At 40.8% G+C, this 21346-nt stretch overlaps 1 protein-coding gene across 3 annotated transcripts in view; it reads right to left on the reverse strand.

Annotated features, from left to right (window-relative positions):
• The window catches only part of MTUS1 (microtubule associated scaffold protein 1), a 93256-nt gene that overhangs the window by 11450 nt on the left and 60460 nt on the right, over positions 1-21346 (reverse strand). For 2 of the 3 annotated variants that reach the window (XM_075149177.1, XM_075149178.1), the window contains 2 exons: positions 18500-18717; positions 5203-5269 (listed from right to left, as the gene is read on the reverse strand). In XM_075149177.1, coding sequence (XP_075005278.1) covers positions 5203-5269; positions 18500-18717 — 285 coding nt within the window. Of the gene's footprint in view, positions 1-5202; positions 5270-6112; positions 6167-18499; positions 18718-21346 lie in introns of those variants that run through there. The other variant, XM_075149179.1, reaches the window with a different exon arrangement.

Raw genomic sequence — 21346 nt, forward strand, 5'->3', positions numbered from 1 at the left:
CTTAACACCTGTTTATTATAAACGAAGAGCCTGGTTCTTTTGGCCAGAACCACAACCTCTGGCAATCACAGGAAGTTTCTGAGATTTGGTAACAGTGTAACTTCAGATCCGAAACTGCTGCTTTTGACATGTAAAATTAACATTCATCTGTAGTAGCTAACAATGGCCCCTTGCATCTTGGGTATTTCATTGCAAAGCTTTGTATGTGCCAGAACCATGCCTGCAAATGCCTGCAAAAGAGAAGTGTGGAGAACCAGGCATGTGGCAACTCCCTGCAACAGTGCAAACGGCAGCAGATCCAAACCACATGAACAGTAGCACCAGCTGAAAGAGGGGACTACAAAAGTTGCCTTAGTATCCACAAGAAATCTATTTCATATTTTCAGTAAAAGTAGCCAAGAGATAAGACCTTACAATTGTGCAGTATCTCCTTAAAAAAATATAGTTTTTTCTTATTCTAATTATAAAACAATTCCTCATCCAATTCGGTCCTTATGGCTAAACTGCTTACATAAAAACATTTTTCATCTTACATTCCCCTAAAAGTCACCATAACCATAGCTCTAAGAAGATAAAACATAATGGATCTTTTTTTTGAATCGTGAATTAAATTGTTTTGGAACAAAAGTTATGTTGGTAAAATTGTTTAAGTCACTCACTGGTCTAGTTATGATTTATGAAAAGCCATTAGACTGTCTGATATTTTGACACAGAGGTCACTAGGACAGTAAACTAGCAGCATTAATAGATGTGGGGGGTGTGAAAAGGGGATAATTACCAGAAAACATTGAGTATTTAGCCTGGTGTTATGTCATAGCACATAAGACTATTGCTCTAACTTTATATTTCACATTGCAAGATCTATTGTGTATGTTCTGTTGATCAGTAAGTCTACTGTAGACATAAAGGCTCACTTCCTTCTCCATATAATTTTTTTTAAAAAATTGTTATCTAATAATTAATTCATGGTTTTGGCAGATTCTCAATATTGGAAATTCTTCTACCCAAACATGCTTTCAAGTTTATGACCAGTTTCTTTTGGTGTAACAAGACTAACAGTACAGGATGTTAAGGCACGTTTCATATTTTTCTTCTTGGGCGAGTTGAAACGAGGCAGGTAGACCAAAAAAGCATGCTTTAAGCTACATTTAAGTGGGTATGGTTGAACACATACGTGAAGCATTCAGGTATCTGCCAGGTAGCAAGTTCCTATCCTCTAATGCTGCAAACACTACCGTGTCAGCAGGCAGGCAAGCATATGACTTGTGGCAAGTTAGGCCTTGCCCCAAATAATTGACAGAACCGCCTACCTACTATTAAGTATTTTTACGGGTCACCAGAACCTGAAAACCAAATCACATTCACTCCATCTGTCCGTAAAACACAATAGTCTTTTTCATCCCAACCTCCAAAATATTTTAAAGGTCGTTTATTAATAAAAAATAGCATGAAGGTATTTTGAAGAAAATATTGTTTATCAGTTGCAGTGCAGCAAGTGGAGGGGAGAAAGAAGGGTCAGGCATTTGGCTGGCGGCACAGGATACACACAAGCCTCTCCAGCCCACTGAAAAAGGCTCACAAGCGGCAATTTTCAAAGGGCCGAGGCGGGCAGGGGCTGAGTCAGCTCTGCACCTGCTGTTTTGTAGCAGGTCTGAGCTGGATCACGTCCAGCACGGTTGCAAAGAGGCTCCGAAACTATTTGGAGCGCAATTAATTTAGAGGAGTAGTTTCGTACCTCTCAAGAAACATGCAGCTCTTGCAATTTCTACTTACATAATTAAGCAGGTAACTAGAAATAATTTACACACTAGTTTGCATCTTAAGAAGGGAAACAGGTAACAAACAGGACATCCGTACCCGGTCCAGGCTCCCAGAACCAAGGCGTTTACATTCAAGCCACAAAGTTTAGTCTTTTTGGCTGGAGATTTTAAGGAAACCCAGATTCAGAACTTGACTGTTAATGAATTTGAACTTCTTTGGAAAAGCCCATCCCCAGACACACCATCATTGCTAACCCTCACACACGTGTTTCCAGCACCGAAAGCAGAACGCTCTGCGCAGCCACGCAGTCGCTGCCAAAGGCAGGTTCTGGGATCGTAATGCATATTTAAATCATTAAGCAAAAAGGTATTTTGGTAGAAAGGGTCATACAGAATAACCCAGCAAAACGGACAATTTGACAGCAAGCCAATTTGGTTTTGCAAGGTAAATCAAGGAGCTTGGGGGCACGCACAATTAAACTTCAAAGCAAGAAATTGAGGAGTCCAAACTGTGCAGGGTGCAAGCTGCAGGAGACTTCACATTCCTCTCAACATGCAGGGCACAGACTACACCGAACCGGGCACACCTGGTTCCTCTTCCTAGACTGCCTGTTCCCAAACTGCAAACCAACATGCATTAAAAACACGGCAGCTGGGACTCCACAAAACATGTCCACACAGTAAAAATAATATTCAAACTGTACTTAACTTTGAGCCAATCTGTACCTAGATCATACTGTGAATCAAAATTCACAGTCAAAATAGCCTATGGGAATCTTAAGTTCAGCTATATCCATTTAACAGTGGCAATAGAAAGCTGATTAGCAGGTGTGCATTTAAACAGATTATTTTCAGCCAAAGCTACCATTACAAGAATGCTTTTCTCACACCTTGTCAACAAATGAGGTCTGGCTGGCTTCATTTATTTAACTTTTTTTTAAAAAAATATATCTTTTTAAAGCTGGACAGAATTGAAGACCTGTGTAGTTTTTCCATTTCTGTGATTAAATCCACTCCCTTTACATGCCGAGAAGAGAAGTACAGTCAGGCTCGACGTGTGACAGTGGTTAAGACAAAGGAGCTGCATGAAGATAAATGCTTCACTGAAACCATGGTCTGGAAACCTTACCAAGGGAAGCGAGCCCGAGGCTGCTGTTCAGATGCTCTGGCAGAGCTGACCTAGTAAGATCAACTCCGTGAGGGGAACGGCTGGCGACCTCGTCCAGCAGCACGCCGGCCACCGTTGCTGGCTGACAGCTCTGTGCACTCGGGCATCACAGATCCATCAAGCTCAGTTGCATTTGATGTTTTTTCCTAGTTATCAACCTACTGAATGACATATTCTTGCTATGGGAGTCTCACATAGGAGCTCAGCAGGCTGTTAATCAAAGCAGGAAGGTACCAAGTTTATGGCAAGTCATTTAAGAGTAAGGCACCCTTAGAAAGAACTAAGCTTTCAAAAAAAAAAAACCAAACCCCAAAAAAGTGCAAAAGTGCTGGCTGGCTTTTGCTCTGTCCCTTCAAGCTGAATTTTCCCTCTCCTGGTAAGTGACAAACATAGTACCTAAGTTGATAAAGGAACAATAATATTGAAGATGCAAGCACACGGAAGAATAGAGACTGTCTTGCTCTGACAGCAATCTTTCTGAAGTCATTTTCACGATAAGGTAAACAAATGGGTTTGCCCAGGAAGTCACACATATGTACATTAAAAAAAAAAAAGTAAATCTAGTTTATAACGTTTATAACACAACCTTGTAGGAATGCAAGAAGCCCATTTCCACACTAAGACTCCAGTTTTGTTGTTGTCACTTTAGGGTGACAGAAGTGCCAGCTGCAGCTGATGGGGGACACAACCCTCCATGCTGCTGCTCCTTCCTTCCCCTTCCCCTGCTCCGGCACCAGTGCTCCTTCAGCCACCTGCTGAGCCAGGCCAGGCAGCTTTGGCAAAACAGCACTTCAAGGCACCAGTTTTCAGCTGGCTTAGGTCCCCAGGCAGCCCACCGCACGGCTCGGCGCACGGCTGCCCGGGCAGCAGCGCTGGCACAGGGCAGGACAGAGGGACGCGAAGGCAGAGGAAGGCCAGGCTCTCTGAAAGCCAGCTCCACTGAGGCCTGCCTGAAACAACTGCAAAACTGCAGTCCAGGTGCTTCATCAGTAGGAAGGTTAAAAGATGCAGCGTGACAGATGCCAGACTGCACCAAGCTCTAGAAAAGCCTCAGGTTTTTAGGACTAAGCTTCCAAGAAAGAAAATGCTACACGTTTCTGCAGTGTCTTTGGTACTCTCGTCTATCCTTTTAGGCTGCAAGGCTTTCTCTGCTCGTGATACTCCCCATTCACACACTTGCAATTTTATGCAACATCAAATAAAGCTCCCAGAAAGCTGCATTTTTAACACAACCCTCTAAAAAATTACGACAGTAATAGTGACAAGTGGAGAAGCTGTGCTCTGTTGCTTCAGCTGGGGGGATGGGGACATCCCTCCCTCCCCACCAAGCTTCCAACTCTGAGTAGTTACCAGGGAATGCCCGCCTTATTAATCAGCACTAAAAAATAAATCTGAACATTAAATGCACCACCTGCATGTAACAAGACCTACATTCACACTCAAGTTTGGCTGAGACAATACTCAACTTCCAAAGCATATGAAAATAAACATTTCCAACTTTTCAATAGTAGATGACGTATCTGAAACTGCTCCACACTTACTACTTCTGCTTTCAAAGGTTTTTTATCTTTCTTTTTTAAAGGGGCTTCATCATAACAGAAGTGTGCTTTTATGAAATGCTAGCTTCACTTTCAAGTGCTATCATTTTCAATCCAACGACTTCTCGCACTCCACAAGATGATTCTGCTTTGAGTTCAAATAAATTATATGAAGTTACCATTAAATGCAGTTAAATCAAGCTTTGAAGTTGGCAAAACCAGCCCCTTGCACATTATAGCTCAATTTCACATTATAGCTGTCCACTAGGATGAATTCAAAGATTTAATCTCATTAGCCTGATGGCATTTCCTTCTGTTAATTTTACACTCATTCACCTACACTAAGGCAAGATGCAGATTTTGCGCAGTATGTTTTACAGGTTTATGGATTTTTGCCAGCAGATCTCTAGAAGACAGCATACAAATAAGTTAGGAATCAAACACAAGTATATATACTGCCAGCCATCCTCCCATTTTTAAGAAAGTGAGTGATTTGGTCATCAGACGCATGTTTTGCGAGGAGGCCCCGCTAGGCGCAGTCAGATCAGTGCCAGGAATTCAGTGAACCTGGGGTCATGCTGTCAGGGCTCCAGAGAAATGCAGCGATTAAAGCATCTGAGCAGAATTCAGTCAGGGAATTAAATGACTGCCATTACAATACCCGCGCATCTGTCTTCCCGCAGATCTGTTTTCCTGCATTTCTGTTCTCATAAAGAACACAAAAATAAATGCTTACCTAGTTCTCCTCGAAGGTTAACTAGCTCTTGAGACAACTCTTTACGCTGTTTCAGAGCTTCTTCCCTCTGCAGAGAAAAAAACAAACCCAAACATTTGGTTACTAGTGATCTGAGCAGGGCACCTTCCAATAATTAGCTTACATGTGTTCTGTAGGAAAACAACAGGCAGGAGCAAGAAGCCAAGATATGAATCATTTAGGATAACAGTTCTGCTGTTACAAAATACACAGATGTTCTTCTGTTGTTAAGGAAGTTATACTTTAAAACAAAGAATAGCTTTTTCCAGGATAACACTGCAATTAAAATCATACTTTGCAGCAATTAATTATATATTTTATGATGGGTGTAGCAACATAAGACTCCAGAACAAATCAACTGATAGCTGTCAAGGGCACAAAAGTACAGTATATATGTGAAAGAGGCATGCATTAAATATTTATCTTAAGCTTACTTAAACACAGAACCAAAAACTTTGCTAAATACTCAGTCTTCCATGAAGGAAAGGCACAGCCCTGTTAAAAGTTGAATACAACCCACCCCACTGCTTGCAGTTCTTAAAATTAAGATAGATTATGTTTCTTATAACGAGAGAATCATAAGAAATTTGTGCTCAAAACAAGTAGAAGCACCCATCTCCCCGCTTAGCCTAGGAGCTGCGCCTCAGCCAGGGGACGGCAGGCCGGGCCCCTCTGCCCCCAGACCCGCACCCCGGGGAGAAGCGCAGGCACGGCCATGGCCACGGCCAAGCCAGTCCACGGCTCGGTGGCAGGCGCCTCACACCCATGGCCACGCTGCAGAGGTGACAAGGTCCAGGCTTCCCGCTGCCGGGGCGCTTTCACCTTGCTCACAGCCCAGCTCCCGTCCAGCTCCCTGACGTCGGAAAAGCGCTGCGAAACAAATACTAATTACCCTTGCTGCAGCACACTGAGAATAGAGGCAGAGTTTGCTGCTAGAGCAGCCCATCTTCCAGCTCCGGCAGCCCCCCGCTCGGCCCCCTGGCACTCATAGGCGACGCGCAGGTGGCGGCACCGCCAGCCGGGCTGCTCCGGCTGCGGCCGAGCGGCAACGCTGGACCTTGCCTCTGCAGGTTATCCTACTTCCGCGCCGATCGCTCCCGACAGCGGCAGATACTGCAGCTTCTGCAATTGGCACAAGCAGCCAGTGATTACTTAAAGCCACAGCCCTTCTTTTATGAAAGGCGAGCCCCAGACATTAGACTGATCGATCTCCGCTTGGTCAAACGGCAGCCGGGATCGCGAAGGCAACACTGCTCTTCTCTGCAGATAATGGAGCTTATTTTTAGCTGTTTCGACCTTGCTGTACTCTGCTTTCACACTTAATTTGTTGATGCAAAAATAAGCCATGGGAGGCCTGAGCTGAATGGGAGAGCCACAGATACAGCAGCTTTGCTGCTGCCAATGCCCAGGCTTATGTTCATAGCCCCCGCGCACGCAAAGAGCTTGAAACTCACTTTGCACGCTTTTCCTTCAGCTAGGATACATTAGAGAAAAAACAGTAATAATGCACTGGCCCAAAAATCACTTAGACTGTTTCCATTAGCTACTACACAACTGACCACAGTAGATGAGTTCACACGCTGGCAGGGCCACACCTGCACCTGGTTCTCCCCAGGGAAAACCTCACCTTTACAGTAGGTTCCCCGTTTGCCCCCGGTCACTCTCGCCGCAGCCTCACCCTAGGCTAACGTCCGCACTTGCTCACCAGGTCGCCCGGTTAAGAGCACCCTGTCCTGCAGGTGGGGAATACTCACTGCATGCCTGCAGAACAAATAAAGCAGTAAAATACACCGTTCTTAAGAAAAAATAGAGGGAATGAGCACCCAGAAACCAGTCATGTGTTAAGGTCTGACAGAAGACTAATCAAATGAGTAATTTTTATGCTATGCACTCTCTCATCTGCTGCAAGTTATAGGAAATTACTCTGCAGCTGAAAAAGACTGGTTAGAAGAAAGGGCCAGCCCTTTACTAGAAATATTTGTATTTTTGACCTTGTATGGGAAAGATCCCCTTTTAATCACTACACTTTAAGCAGTCTTAACAGTTATTTGGACACTGACACACTGGTAGGGGTATTAAGTAGCTGTGTTGCAGTTTTACGTTAAGCACTTAGAAGCTTTTTACAGTGACAGTGGGCTAAGATTGAAAACCACGCCTCATCCTCCACGGTAAATTCTCAGGAGAGCAGAAGGCTCAGTTATTGAAAGGACTCGCCCTGCTCTTCCTGCTTCCCTGCTCAGGAAGGAGAGATGAGTCATCTCGCTCCCGTTCTACACCAGTTCCCGCTACGGACACAGCGTCCAGTGATGAGAACGTGAATGCTGCAGTGAGCTATTTGAGCCACAGCCTAGCACGCTGGGACACAATCACGTAGTGGATCTGCAAGCAAGTTAGCTACCGAAGCACTTCTATTTTCATGCTGCGTGCTCCCAATGGGATTTTCCAAAGCTTTTACAGTAACCTTGTCCATTACTAAATTAGCGTACAAACTACTTAGGAGATTTTTTTTTTTTTTTAATGTGCCCTCTCCCCTTGGTTTGCATATTCATTCTTTATTCTAATTCTCAAAAAGTCATCCTTGAACCTGATTTCTTCCAGCCCACTCTGTTAGTAAAACATCTCAATTTTCCCCCCCTCAGCCTAGTGGCTGGACCACACTGCAGACCCTTTGGAAACGCTAACGTTTTTGGTTAGTGTTTCCAAAAGGCCTCTTCACAGTCCATACATTTTGTATTTGTTTTTAGTTAAAGCTATTTGATGAGAAAAGGGCGTAAGAGATCAGAATATACTAAGGACTGACAGAGGTTAAGACTAAAAACCCAAAATAAAGTAGAATAACACTGCCTTACTAATTTTTTTTTTTTAAATGTTTCTTGCTTTCTGCTGCTCTTAAGCCCTTTTGCTTTTTACTGGTGCTGTTTAACCTTGTGCCTCAACCTCCAGCTTGTCTGTTCATAGTTTTGCAAATCAAGAAATACAGACAGACTTGTATCATCACCTCCTGTTAAAGAATATATTCTGAAAAAGCTAGCCATAGAGACTGCCAGCCTAAAATAAGAAGAATAAGTTGCTCATATGGTTAAGCAGCCTCATGAGTAGTCAGACTGACTAGCAGTTAATTTAGCACACTTTTATCTAAGTTCTGAGAGAACTGAAGCTCCAGGTATGGGGGTCTCCCCAAGAAAACATGAACGTTTCCAAGACCTGAAATCTAAGTGCAGTGAAATACCAAAGACCACTTGAATAATCTAGTAAGGGCCATCTTCAGTATTTAATTTAAAGACAGGTATGCACATGCTTTGGGCTGGGATATCAAGCAAAGTTTATGCTTTACAAGATTCTAGTTGAAAAATCAATACCAGAAATTGAAAGAGCAGAACCAAGTGGGAGCATACAGGATCGAGCAATTTTGGCATTGTTCATTCATCCAGATAAATCTGGCAATTAGGATCATCCTTGCTTAGTTGTCAAGAGACTCAAGGAGGGTATTCATACCCATTTAAAGCTGTTTCTGGCACAATTTATGAGTTTATGCCAAGATCATGTAGGATGGCGGGGTACCTATTTTTCTTGTTTCAAAAGAATCTATTCTAGATGCACAAGAAATCCAGCTGAGCTTTAGCCAAAAGATTCCCCCTACCATAAACATGGAAGCTGTAGGAAGGAACGAGAACAGATTTGGGGGATAAAAGCTTTGCCACAGGCAATATCAGGGCGGTGCACCTCTGCTATCAGATGCTACAAAAAAAATTCTCAGCATAAAGAGAATTTCTTGTTCTGTGAAAGATTTGGCAGTTAAAAATCCTTCACATTTTGAAAATTTGACAAGCGGGTTCAGGGGGCTGTGGGCCACATAGCAAGGACTTGGGAAGGTGAGGTATGCCCCTCTACAACTGGATGGAAAAAGAAGAGGTCCAAGGTAGGGGAGGTCCAAGGTTGGAGAACATGACAGTTTCAAGATGACAAAAATGACCAAGTCAGGAATGGAATAAATTACGAAATTTCTCATTCATGTTTATGTTACTTGCAGTTACGCAGCCCAGTTACAGGCTCAAGAGTATTTTTCCTGGCAACCAGCTATTTTTGCTACAGCTTGACATTCGAACAGGCCAGCCTAAGGTCATTTTGATTACAAATGAGGGTGAAGATGCATCAACATCTGAACAGTTTCCATTGCTCTGCTTTAAAAACAGGAAGCTCTACAGAAGTCCACATCCCAGAATGAACAAAAAAAGATATTTATACCAAGCACGTAAGCAGCCAAACCTTCCTGGCTATGTAGCTATACCAAATCTTCACGCAAGAAAGACATGAGATACCTCCAAAAGCTCAGGTTATGAGCTGTTCTCAAGCTGGAATGGGTGGGTATTCATCAACCATCCCACAGCTCCTTTGCAGACCCCAAATACCAGGAGCATGCAGTTTTATGGCAAACTGGCAACTCTTGTTGCCTAGAGAGGACATGTGGCTAGCCAGACTAACCATTTCAGGTTTCCCAGCACAGTCCTGCTGCTGGCCAGGTGAGGCAGCCCAGGTGTGGGACTTGCTCTGCCTGCAAGTCAAGGCTTTGAGAGCCATAGATAGGCTGTGCCTGGCCAAAAAGCCCTATTCACCTTTTGCAAGTTTCTCCTCCATATTAAGAGCTACAAGTCCTTCAACAGCTACTCGATGTAGAAGAGCAAACCATGGCAGAAAATGGGTTTCGAGTATGGGTGTCCAAATAAGCTAACACCGCCCATCTGGTAGTAATCATCCACACATCACTGTTCACATTTTAAACAGCCACACTCCTCCTGGAAACAAAACGTGTACTCTTTCGGAGTTGTACTGAAGAGAGAAGAATTCACAAGAACCAATACTGAAAAGTTTGCATTTATGTACCAAAATATGGGGGGTTTGTTTGTTTTTTTTTAATTTCAAGCAGCTATGCCACACCAGTGTCTATGTGATAAGCTACCTATCACAGTTGCTTAGTCTACTCCATGCAACATAACACCTTCTCCAGGAGCTCTGTGGCATTTCAAACTTCTTAGCAAGCTTCCATCATTTAACAAAACCCTCTCATTCAATTTTTCATCCTCAGATTAATGTTTACAGATCTTCCTCAGAATTGTACTTGTGTGAAGCCTTGTATCTTCCATCCATTAACAGGTTCAGAAGTAGCATTATGTACTGCCTGAACTGAAAACTGCAAAGTACATTGCAACGCAACAGACACAACACACTTCTAGGTCCTGAAATATCCCAGAGAATCAGGTCATGTCGTGGGACTTTTCCCACGACACAAACATATAGCGACCATACTGGAATGCTCCCCTCTTAATGCTGGGATGCGACGTGGTCCCCACCCAGAGAAGATCGAGAAAGGCCCAGACGATGCTGGTACCAAGCACTCCGCGGTCTCACGCAAAAGGCAGCAACTGTACCTGTCACAGGCAGAACTGGCAGGTAGAAATGCCTCTGATCTGGAAGGATGTAGATCAGCCTTCTAGTTTTATCAGCAATACACTTTGTAAACAAGTAATTTCAAGAGTCAAAACGTACAGGAGGAGAACATTAAGCATTAAATATAAAACCATTACAATGCTTTTTTAAAAAGCATTTTATTAGACCAGACTAAATAAAATTTGCTCAGAGCGCATAAACCAGAAATTCATCAGCACAGCTAAGAACGGAATCACTTAAATGTGTACTGTCATACGCAGGGCCAAACTAATTCTATTCTGGGAAAGGAAAGCCTGATTTTTGAAAGCCATTTGCTGTCAAACCACAAGCACTTACTCCCAAAATCAAACTTAGAAAGAAATACTGAGCATCTTAAAAACATAATAATAAATTATAGTTATTTGCAAGCACGTCTGTAACATGTGTGCTTAGACCTTACAGGAGATGAATTCAGTTTGTATGGAAGGAAAGATCATCATTTAAGTATTTTTTTTAATGCTGGTACAGTCTCAGTTGTCAACAAATCTCAATATAGGATGAGTCTTTCTCATCCGAGGAGGTATTCCTCTCACGGACAAAAGCATTAGAAAATGGAGTCTACTCCACCCCTGTGCTGCACCAGTCATGAAAAGATGAGAATCATCATTAGCTATAATGTAGAAATTGAGTCACATCTTTGCATAAACTCCAGTCACTTATGTGTCATCAGCTATAGCCTGGAGGTAATTATGAAGGGGTAACAAAAGGGCCATTCATATCCGCTTTGCAGTATGACATTTGCTTTGATTGTTTTGGTCCTTATACTACAGTATTTCTACCACTCCCTGTTCCTTCTTTGCTGGCAAAACCCAATCCTCTAAATAAATCTTTTAATTACAAGTCAGCAATTTTAGAAACAACTTTTTTTTAAACTCACCTGCTCCCCACCCCACTTAAAAAAAGCTTGAAATGTCATTTCTTTCGCATCTCTTGGATGCAAAAGCAAGCTAAAGAAATGAGCCAAGGAAGTGGCACAACAAACAGGATTTACACCCTCTGCTCCATGTATATTTTTGAAAGAAGCAGCAGACTACTACTGCAATAAAGTGAAAATGTCATTAACCATCTCAAATCAAATAAGTATACAGTGAAATGACTATTTCCAAATACTCTTGGCCTTGTTAGCATTATGCATTGCCTTCTTACCAAATGAAATAAGCAATCAGTTTTCACCTTGACTTTTATTACTTCAGACAGAATTCAATTAAGCTTCAGAATACAACACTTATGTGATTAGCTGATACAGACTCATTGTAATTTCTAATATTTTACTTCTCTCGTTTGCTAGGTACATTTATGGAGAATCAGACGTTTATTCCATGATGGTCAGTATGTGAAACACTAAAGCAGAGAACCAGCCAAACAGGATTCCCATGAGTCACTATATATTTAACACGGATCGTATACTTGCGGGCTCTTTATGCTTTTACAAGCTTTACATGGGATCTTATGCTCATATGGGATCTCTGTTCTCCCATTTAGAAGAGATGTCCACCTCCATGCAATAGCTTTACAAAATTAGGTCCAGATGTAGTAATATGGGCTGTTTAACTTCTCTGTAACAGCCTGTTTTCTACTGTACAGGGTTTCTGAACTCCAATATTAGTTTTCACTTGTCACCTAGAATGACTCCTTCCTTCCCTGTAAAAATTCCGATCTCATAAAAAATAAGTTTGCCCTATCTAAGCAATTACTTATTTCTCAGTATTTTCTGAAGTTTTTTGTCTCAGTTCATCTCACCTGAGTATGACACAAAGTCTCCATCAGATCCCATGCAGCTTTGACAAGCTATGCTGTCACAACTTAAGTTCTCACATCTATAAAATTGTAATTATCTTGATAAAGTTCTTTGAAATGTTAGAATATGAGACCCTATGCTTAAAAACAATATTACAGTGTTTTCTTTACATCATTCAATTTTTAAGGCTGTTTAGAATTTCATCTGAAAAGGTAGTACAAAACTAAAGAGGGAAACAAGAAGCAAAGACATTATTTTCTTTTTTCCAGTAACTGCTCCCTTTAATTTTGATTTTGTAATAGATACATTTAGTTTGCTACTGTCATTAATTCTGCATCTTCTTGAAAAAAAAAAAAATAGGAGAAATAACAAGGATGAGAATCAACTTTTTCATGGAAAACAACACTGGTTGCCTGAAACACCAAGTTTGTTTCAGTCAAAGGCGTCTTTTCTCAAGACACCTTTTGCTAGGAGCAGCCATAGGACAGGACCTCTGATTCTCTCCAGCTGTAACCCATTCTGAATACCCAGGTGTACCCAATAAATTGCTTAACTAAGGCGTCTTCTATAAAGTTATTTCCAGGAGAGCCTAGTTTCACAGTAATTAATGGATTAAAATATTTTTCTGGATGTTAGAGCTCACAAACCTTCAACCTGTTGCCAAAAATATTCTTGTCCATCAGCAGCCATGTGTTACAGGGACCTTGAGAATCCAACAGCAATCCTTGTTTTCCAACAGCTACCTGTCAGATGCAAACTGCTAGAGCCTAGGTTTGCTTTACAGGGGAAAGCTACCGTGTTATTACTCAAATACTCTACTGAACAGAAAATATTTGAATTCCTCAAATTTCAGATATTATATTTTGACTTTGTTCTAAGTGATTTTTTTTTTAAATCTAAAGAAACACAAAAATTATCTAAATTAAATATCCTTATTCTCTCTTGTAAAAAGTTATGTCCATATTTTGGGAAGCCAGATTTAAAGAGCAGAAGCACGCTTTGGATGAAAATCCTAATGAGAACCAGCCAAGTTTGATGTTAGCTTCTAGAAAATCAAAACTATAAATTTAACTCAAAGACAGCTGCTCTAAACAATAGGCCTGACGATATATTTTGGATTTATCAGCCAAAAATATGACTGTCCCAAAAATCTTCCTTTTGCTATAAATGGTTTTGGGTTTAGTGATGCAATGTATACTTCTGCTCCTTAAGCATTTCTCATTTGATAAATACAAACATTTTCTGCGGAACTTCCACAAAGGCCAGGACAAATTTTTCTGATACATGTGTCCATGCATTCCAAGATGGAAAAATACTCCTTAAAGTGCTAAGGAGTTCCCAAGAAAACTAGTATCTCTATTCTTACAGTCATCCACATGTCAGGAAATGCCAGTTATAGTAGCTCATATACTAATGGTTAATTTCTATTTCCACCTAGAAATACTGAAGCCTGTTTCAGCCACACAATTTCTAGCACATTACTTAGGTTGCTTCCTGTGTTACATCCACAATTAGTGGTATCCACATACTATTAACGAGGCTCTATAGTCTCTCAAATGGCATTTGCCTCTATGAAGGAAACTTCTTGAAGATGTCACCACACTCATTCCCAAGTAAAGTTTGAACTGTAAATACCAGTCTTCCTGTACCCACATCAAGAGCAGCACAACAGTAAAATTTAGTTTCTGTTCATCTCTGTAGCACCCTGTGGCACAGACACAAATTTGAAGCTCACTTCTACAGCAGGATCTGTTGAGAGGTCTCGAAACACTTAGATTCATTTATTAAACTAGAAGAACAGAAATGGGTGTTTATAATAATTAAACATTTTACCATCTAAAGTTCTTTTAAACAGCCCGAGTAGTTCTGAATGTGGCAATTTATGCATTAAAATGAGAGGATGAAAAGGTAATATTTGTCAATTCACACTTTGAACAGTCACAAAGCCATTCAAGTCACTCTAACAATACATTACCTTTCCACTCGAAAACTAAATCTCCCTTGAACAGTCAAAACCAGATTTAAAACCAAGCTAGTACTGTGCTGCTAAAACACCCTCCACCCCCAAACATGTGAGAGTTTATACATGGCAGTGAGTTAGAGGTTCGAACGTCGCAGCTGCAGCGCTCATGCAGCCCTGAGGCAGGGGAAGAGGGGCTGAGCACCCCTCAGGAGGGGAGAAGCAGAGGCTCACACAAGAAGCAGAGGCTCACACAAGATGTCTTTTGCAAGACATCACAAAAACAATCCAAGTTTGGGATTTTCCTTCCCAAGGGAGCATCTTTGGGTATGGACAGACCTATAAAACTAGAGGCATAAAATATTTTTTTTTTTTTTCTTCCTGACTGGATGCCTGAACTGGCTTCTCAAGGCCAGGTGAGCACCAGCTGGCACTGTGAAGGGCAAGTGAAGAGAGGGCAGGGCTGCAGGAGTGGCAGCCACGGCCTGACTTACTGCAGGTGTGCTAAACCATGTATTTAAAGCCTCTGTTGAATGCATTTGCTACTGAAAGGACAAGAAATAAATTCAAAATTAATATGCAAAATGAATACCAGGGGAAGTTAAAAGGTCAACTCAGATGCAGTGGTGCAAATTTCAGAGCTTAATGCAGTTAAAGGTTAATGGAAAATGGCTTTCCTTGGCACTTGATGCACTTACTGTAAATGGCTGATTTCACCATTTCCTCTGTACTGCCACTTTTCCTTTCTCATTTGAACTTAAAAAACAGGAAAATAGTTATGAAGTCACTGGAATTACCAGGGGATCAGTGGGAGCACAGTAGTCTAGAAAGACTAAGCTTGCTTTTGTGATTAGCCCGCACTTTGGCACGTGTTTCTAACACCACTAGCGCACATACAGCTGCCTAACAATGGAAAAACTCAGTACAGCGTGGGGTTCTCGCCAGCCACACCGTTCATTGCCATCAAGTATTCTGGATGCCAAGAGGGTTTCCATCTGGTATTAACCCAGTGCAACAGTAGCTCCTGCGAGGTAGAAACTGGGTTTTTAGGATTTTTAAATTCAGAAGAGTCTTGGTAAAGGTAGTTAAGCACAGAAACCCCCTGGACAAACCCTGATAGTTCAAGTATGAAGGTATTATCAGAGCCAGCTGTTAATACTGACAGCTCTGAGATAACACTTGCAACAAACAGGTTTGAGCTCAGGCAGAGTTTTGCGAGAGATTTCTGCTCAGCTAGAAACAGCACAGCAGCATTGCTCAATCTCATTTAACCCTTCGACAGCAGCCTCTCAACTTCACTCCAGATGGGCTGGCTGCATTTTCGACAGAAGTCATTGCCAGCAAGTCCTGATTTTGTTCACAGCTATATCCCATTTCAAATGAGCTCGTAAGAAGCAACTTTAAACTTTTATGCAGAAATGCATTGGGACCTCTTGGAAAAAAAAGGAAAGCAAACCCAAACAAACCCAACAGCTGAATCACCTCCCAGTAACTTCAGCTTTGCAGGGAAAGCGGGAGAAGCTGGGGCAGGTTTTGCCAAGAGGCTCAGGCTGGGCTGCACAGCCCCAAAGTGACCTAACAGCTCACTCCAGCTCTGTTCTCCATTTGGCCAGGCAGCCTGTCCTCAACTCTGTCCACTCTCGCACTGGTTCTAACCACACATTAGGACGGTCCAGATTGCTAATCTGGGAAAGAAATGCTCTCTCTTTGGCTGGGTTAGCTTTCTGGTAGTTGCAAGCTGCATCAGCCTTCTGCAGGGACAGACCAGCACCAGCGGAGATCAGAGCAGGACCATCCTCTGGTTACAGCAAGCTGTTTCATTAGCTTACACTGCATCGTGTCACTTTACACTTGCTCTACTGGGAGGAATGGAAGCACAGCTTTGTTCTTCATGTACTCAGCTAAGCATGAATAATTTTTTTTTTTTTAACCAGAAAAGCTGAAGCTACTTTCAGCTGTCTCTGCGGTAGTTAAGCCATGAGCCCCTGCCTTAGGAGCTAAAACCCAACTCCAAGTTTCTCCCCGAGTTTACCCAAAGAGTTTGAAAACTACATCAAAGGGGTCCCCAAGAGATACTTCAGGAAAATAAGCGTATGGCCAGTTGAGATTAAGTTAGCTAACCAGACTCTACACCTCACCAGAAAGGAGGAAAAAAAAAAAAAAAGAAACAACCACAAACATAACCAAAACAAACCACAAAACCAAAGCAACTCTTCTCAGTGTTCCTTAACACACAGAAGTCCTACAGGATGTCTCCCCCAGCTAACTACCAGATTCTGAGTATTCGTGACTCTACCATGGCAGAAGAGTCCTTCTCACCCCTATGGTAAGTACAAAAGAATAAGACCGTGACTGTTCACCAAGCATTGTCTTATCCTGGCAAAGGAGAGAACAACCTCAATACCAATAACTGGTATGAAAGCACATCAATATGTCATATGAAGTCTAAGCACATGAAACTGGGCTAAACTCTCCAAGATTACTCATTTTATAGAATTTCATAGAAATAAAATTTCTTTTTTCCTTCTACCTGCAAAAGAATAATGGAGAGGAAGAAGGACCAAAATTACTAGTTTCCTCCATGCAGTTCTCTCTTCCCTCCCACCTTCAACACCACTTTTTTTTCCTTTTTCTTCCCCCCCCCCCTTTTTTTTAATAACCATTCCCATTATTCTAAAAAAAAAAAAAAAAAAAAAACAACACACCAAGAAAAAAATCATCATGTTAGACTAAGTGACTTGTAAAATAGCCTGGAAGAAGCAAATATGTATGACAGGCTGCTTCTTACTAAGTATTACATTGATAAAGTATTCCTGAATTTTAAAAAGTTGCAATACAAAAATATTTGAGAGAATAATCTAGGTCAAGACATCTAATTATAAAAGTTACCAAAAATCAAGGTGCTTATTATACAGTAATTAGAAGATAGCACAGGAGTTTAGCAGTGAGAATTTCACAATTTCGTATTAGATGACAGGCATCCAAAAATCCTGTTTCAAATTGCTTTGAACATCTAAAACTAATTCCTTAGCAGAGAAAGGTGTTCCAATCAAGAGTTTAAAAAACACAACCAAACTAAACCCTCAAAACCAGCCACTGCTCTTACTGAGTTGAACCAGACTTGGACTTAAATGCAGTATTTTTAGATGAAATGAGAACTAGCAGATATTATCCCACAAGCAGAGAATGTTACGTTTCTGGCAGCATACTAAGACAACTCAGTGCTTTCTTGTATACCTGACATATAAAAATCATGGCATATTGGAACAGCTGAAATAAAATTGATACCAATCTTGGAACATTAGTTATAAATGGAAGAGAAACTGCTATTAAAGCCTGCATCAACCATAACTATTATAATTTCCTTAACTTCAGATTTCTCTTCTTTCAAAAGTTTTCAAAGCAGACCAAAAGTTTCTCATGTAATATCAAACTGATTAGGTTATTATATATGTCAAACAGACTAGAACAAATAAACATTAAACCACATCAGATTAATTCCACTCTAAATTCCAGGTACATTTCTAGTTTGTGGGGTTTTTTTGTTTGTTTTTTTGTTTGTTTGTTGGTTTTTTTTTGTTGTTGTTGTTGTTGTTTTTTTAAATGAAATGTTGATAATTTTAAGACACCACCAATAATGCAGGATTCAATAAATACAACCATTATAACTCTCACTTTATTCTGAATAGCTCAAAAACATATCTACCCCTTACATACTTTTCTATCCAATGTCAGATAACAAAACAAGGTCATGCAGATTATCTGTTGAAACTAGTCTTTCCTACAAGGGCAGAACTTGAAGTATATACTTGGAAAGGTTCTCAACCCTGAAGGATTCTCTGACTACAAACATTTAAAATCTTCTCTTCTAAAAAGGATGTGAAGCTGCAAAGAGGTCATAAAACTCAAGTGTCAGGGTTTTTATTTTTCTATCCAATTGACGCCAGAAGCAGGTTTACTGCTACCTCTAGAGGAAAACTGAAATCACTGGAATGGAAACACAGATGTTATGTATCTGTATATTAATATTTTCAGAAGCCCTTGTTGAGAAGAGTTCAACAAATTAAAGCCAAAATTGATTAGCTGCAAGTTTTTACCTCAGACTGCAGGTGCTGGATCACAATTGTTAATGCTTCAAACTTCCGGTTACTGCTTGTCAGGAATTTTTTCAGGTGCAGGATGATTCCACTTTGGGTTTGACATTTTGTTTTATACTGTGTCAACTCGGCTGTTTTTGTGCCAGGCGGATGCACATCTGCGGAGGCTTGAGTCTGTATGCACGAGCTCTTGGGACTCCGCTGCTTGCCCCTGTCAACTAGAACAACAACAACAACTAATTAATATACACTTTATGTTGAAGTCTCACCAAAACTTAAAAGACAGGTGCAAAAGAAAGTAGTTATAAATTCTTATAAACACTTCCTGAAATACTAACTAGGAGAAAGGGTTATTTCAGTAGCACTGCAGAGCAGACACTATCATCTGCCAGGTTAATTTCTAGAACCATAACCTTGTATACAGTGTTTTGCACTTCATCCTTACCTTCATGTATTCTGTGGCTTACTTTTCAGTATATTCTTCACACAGTGCTTTGAATAAATATTTTCATAAAATGCAAGATCTCTGTCACCTATCCAGTAACTTAGTTCTAACATAAGAATTGACCACTTCTGTTTGCAAAGTGGATTTCATATTTCCTGCACTCAAGTATTGCTGAATACAAAAGCATTTTCCCTACATTTACTTGGATCTTTTTCTTCCTTTCAAAATCTTCATTGCAAAAACTCTCCTCTCTGCAGCTCAGGTTTGAGCTTTAATAACCAGGGGTCTTGCAGCATTTCTTAGTGTCAGGAATTTCAGTCACCAGGATGAGGCTTTAAAAAATGCTCTAAAATGTAATATATTTCAAGTTTGCCCCGCCACTATTCACGGTCCAAGAATAACATCGTTGATTTAATATTCCTAGTTATGTTGCAACCTCAATCCCTTCACAGTCCACAATCATCTCATGTCAGAGGAAACCACATTACACAATCCAGCGCTGGACTTGTAAACACGGCAGAGGTTACAGGTTTCTCTGCTGCCTTCAGACTGCTGTGCAGATAGGGCCAGTCTTCCCCGTTTGATCACACAGGGAACGAGCAAACACTTCTGCAATAAAAGGCTGATGTAATACATAAATATCCCTTGGCAATTTAATGAAGACATCTAAGCAGATTACTTTGTACAGTTTCAACTTAACAAGATTTTTTCAAGATAAAATGAAAAAACCTGAGAGGTGAGATTTGGAGAAAAGAAAAATAGGAACATGCAGAAAAAAACAGGGACAAACTAACCAACTAGAAGTAGTTGCTCATGAATCCTTTCTGAAGCCCAAGCACCTGGTTTGAAGGTTGTCAAGTGACTCTGGAATAGTCCTAGCAGTGTAAGGTTCAATCACACAACTGGAGATAGTATTAACAACAAAAGCTTTGATTCTCAGTTAATATTAGTTAGACTGACACATCAACTATTGCATTAATACATCAGTCTTACACAGCCTTCACTTGTTTTCAAAGCATTTAAAAACAAGTTTCCTGTTCAAAATACTGATGTCCTCTGTGCCTCTCTTACTGAGCTGGGTATAAAGTGCCTCCTGAGCCTATTAATTTTCCAAATAAATCCTCTCTAGGCAAGATTTTCTGTTATCCCTCATAGCTAGAGAGTTGTCGGCATATTGCTTTACAATGTTCAGATGCTCCTGTATTATGTATTATAATGTTCAGATGCTCCTGTATTCTTGGAGATTTCACTACACTTCTGCTCAGAGATGCTGATTGGCAAAGGGTATATTTTCAATTAGAAACATACTGTTTTGCAGTTTAGTAGTAGAACTGTTAAAAGGTATGTCAACATGATAACCCAAATCAAAATACAAATCTGCAGGGAAAAGAAGATCAAGCTTGGCTGCCAGTTCTAGTTAGCTTATTTTTACCACCATTTTAGCTAATGCGACCACTTCTTTTCTCACAGTGCAGACATAACGATGTCCTTTAAGTAGGCCTCTTTAAATGAATGACAGTTCACATTTGAGAGCAACCATGTCAGATTTCCAGCCATCTTATGGAGAATACTGTGTTTAGGAAAATACTGGTTACCTTCTGAAGCTCCTTCAAAAATCACAAGAGACAATAATCAAGGAGAGAGGAAAAAAATAGCAAGGACTAGAGAATAATGTACAGTCAGTCCTTCCCTGCCCTGCTGGCTCACATACTCCTACTCTCTCATATATTCCACCTCCCTTCCTGAATGCTCCACTTAATAAATAGAGAACTAGAGCACTCTTCTTGATTTAAGGGTACTGGGTAAATTCGCTGATACAGATGCTAATGTCATCATTTAATTAACTATATGAAATGACTTTTACATCCATTTGTAGGACCCTGACAGAGCTGTGTTAAACCTGAACAGATGTACGCAGCCAATTTTTTTTCTGGGAAAAAATTACATCACATACTGTTACCTAATGAAGTTACTTCATTTAAATACAGTGATAAAACAGCTAACCACAAATGACACAAGACTCCAGATATCCACTGTTTCCAGAGTTCAGCCAGCCTTTATCAGTTTGCCAGTTTCACACCATTGCTTTTATCATGGTCCCCAGACTATCAAGTCTTTTCCTAGAAGCTCATTCAAATATCCAGCCAAGCCAACCCTGGATGCTACAATAAAAAAAGCTGAACAAAAAACATGCACTAGAAAAATTCAGTGACATTCCTGTTGGCAATTTTATCATAGACATGTGCTATACACAGCCACTTCAAATGTTGAAAAGCATTTCTCTGCTAGCATGAACCCTCTGTAGCATGAGCTGCCTTTACAGATTAACACCAGTGACACTCCGATGCTTATTTATGGCCTACATACCTCTGGGCAATGACAGATTGTTTCCAGATTTGTAT

Source organism: Calonectris borealis, chromosome 4 (assembly GCF_964195595.1).
Source record: "Calonectris borealis chromosome 4, bCalBor7.hap1.2, whole genome shotgun sequence".
Lineage (NCBI taxonomy): Eukaryota > Metazoa > Chordata > Aves > Procellariiformes > Procellariidae > Calonectris > Calonectris borealis.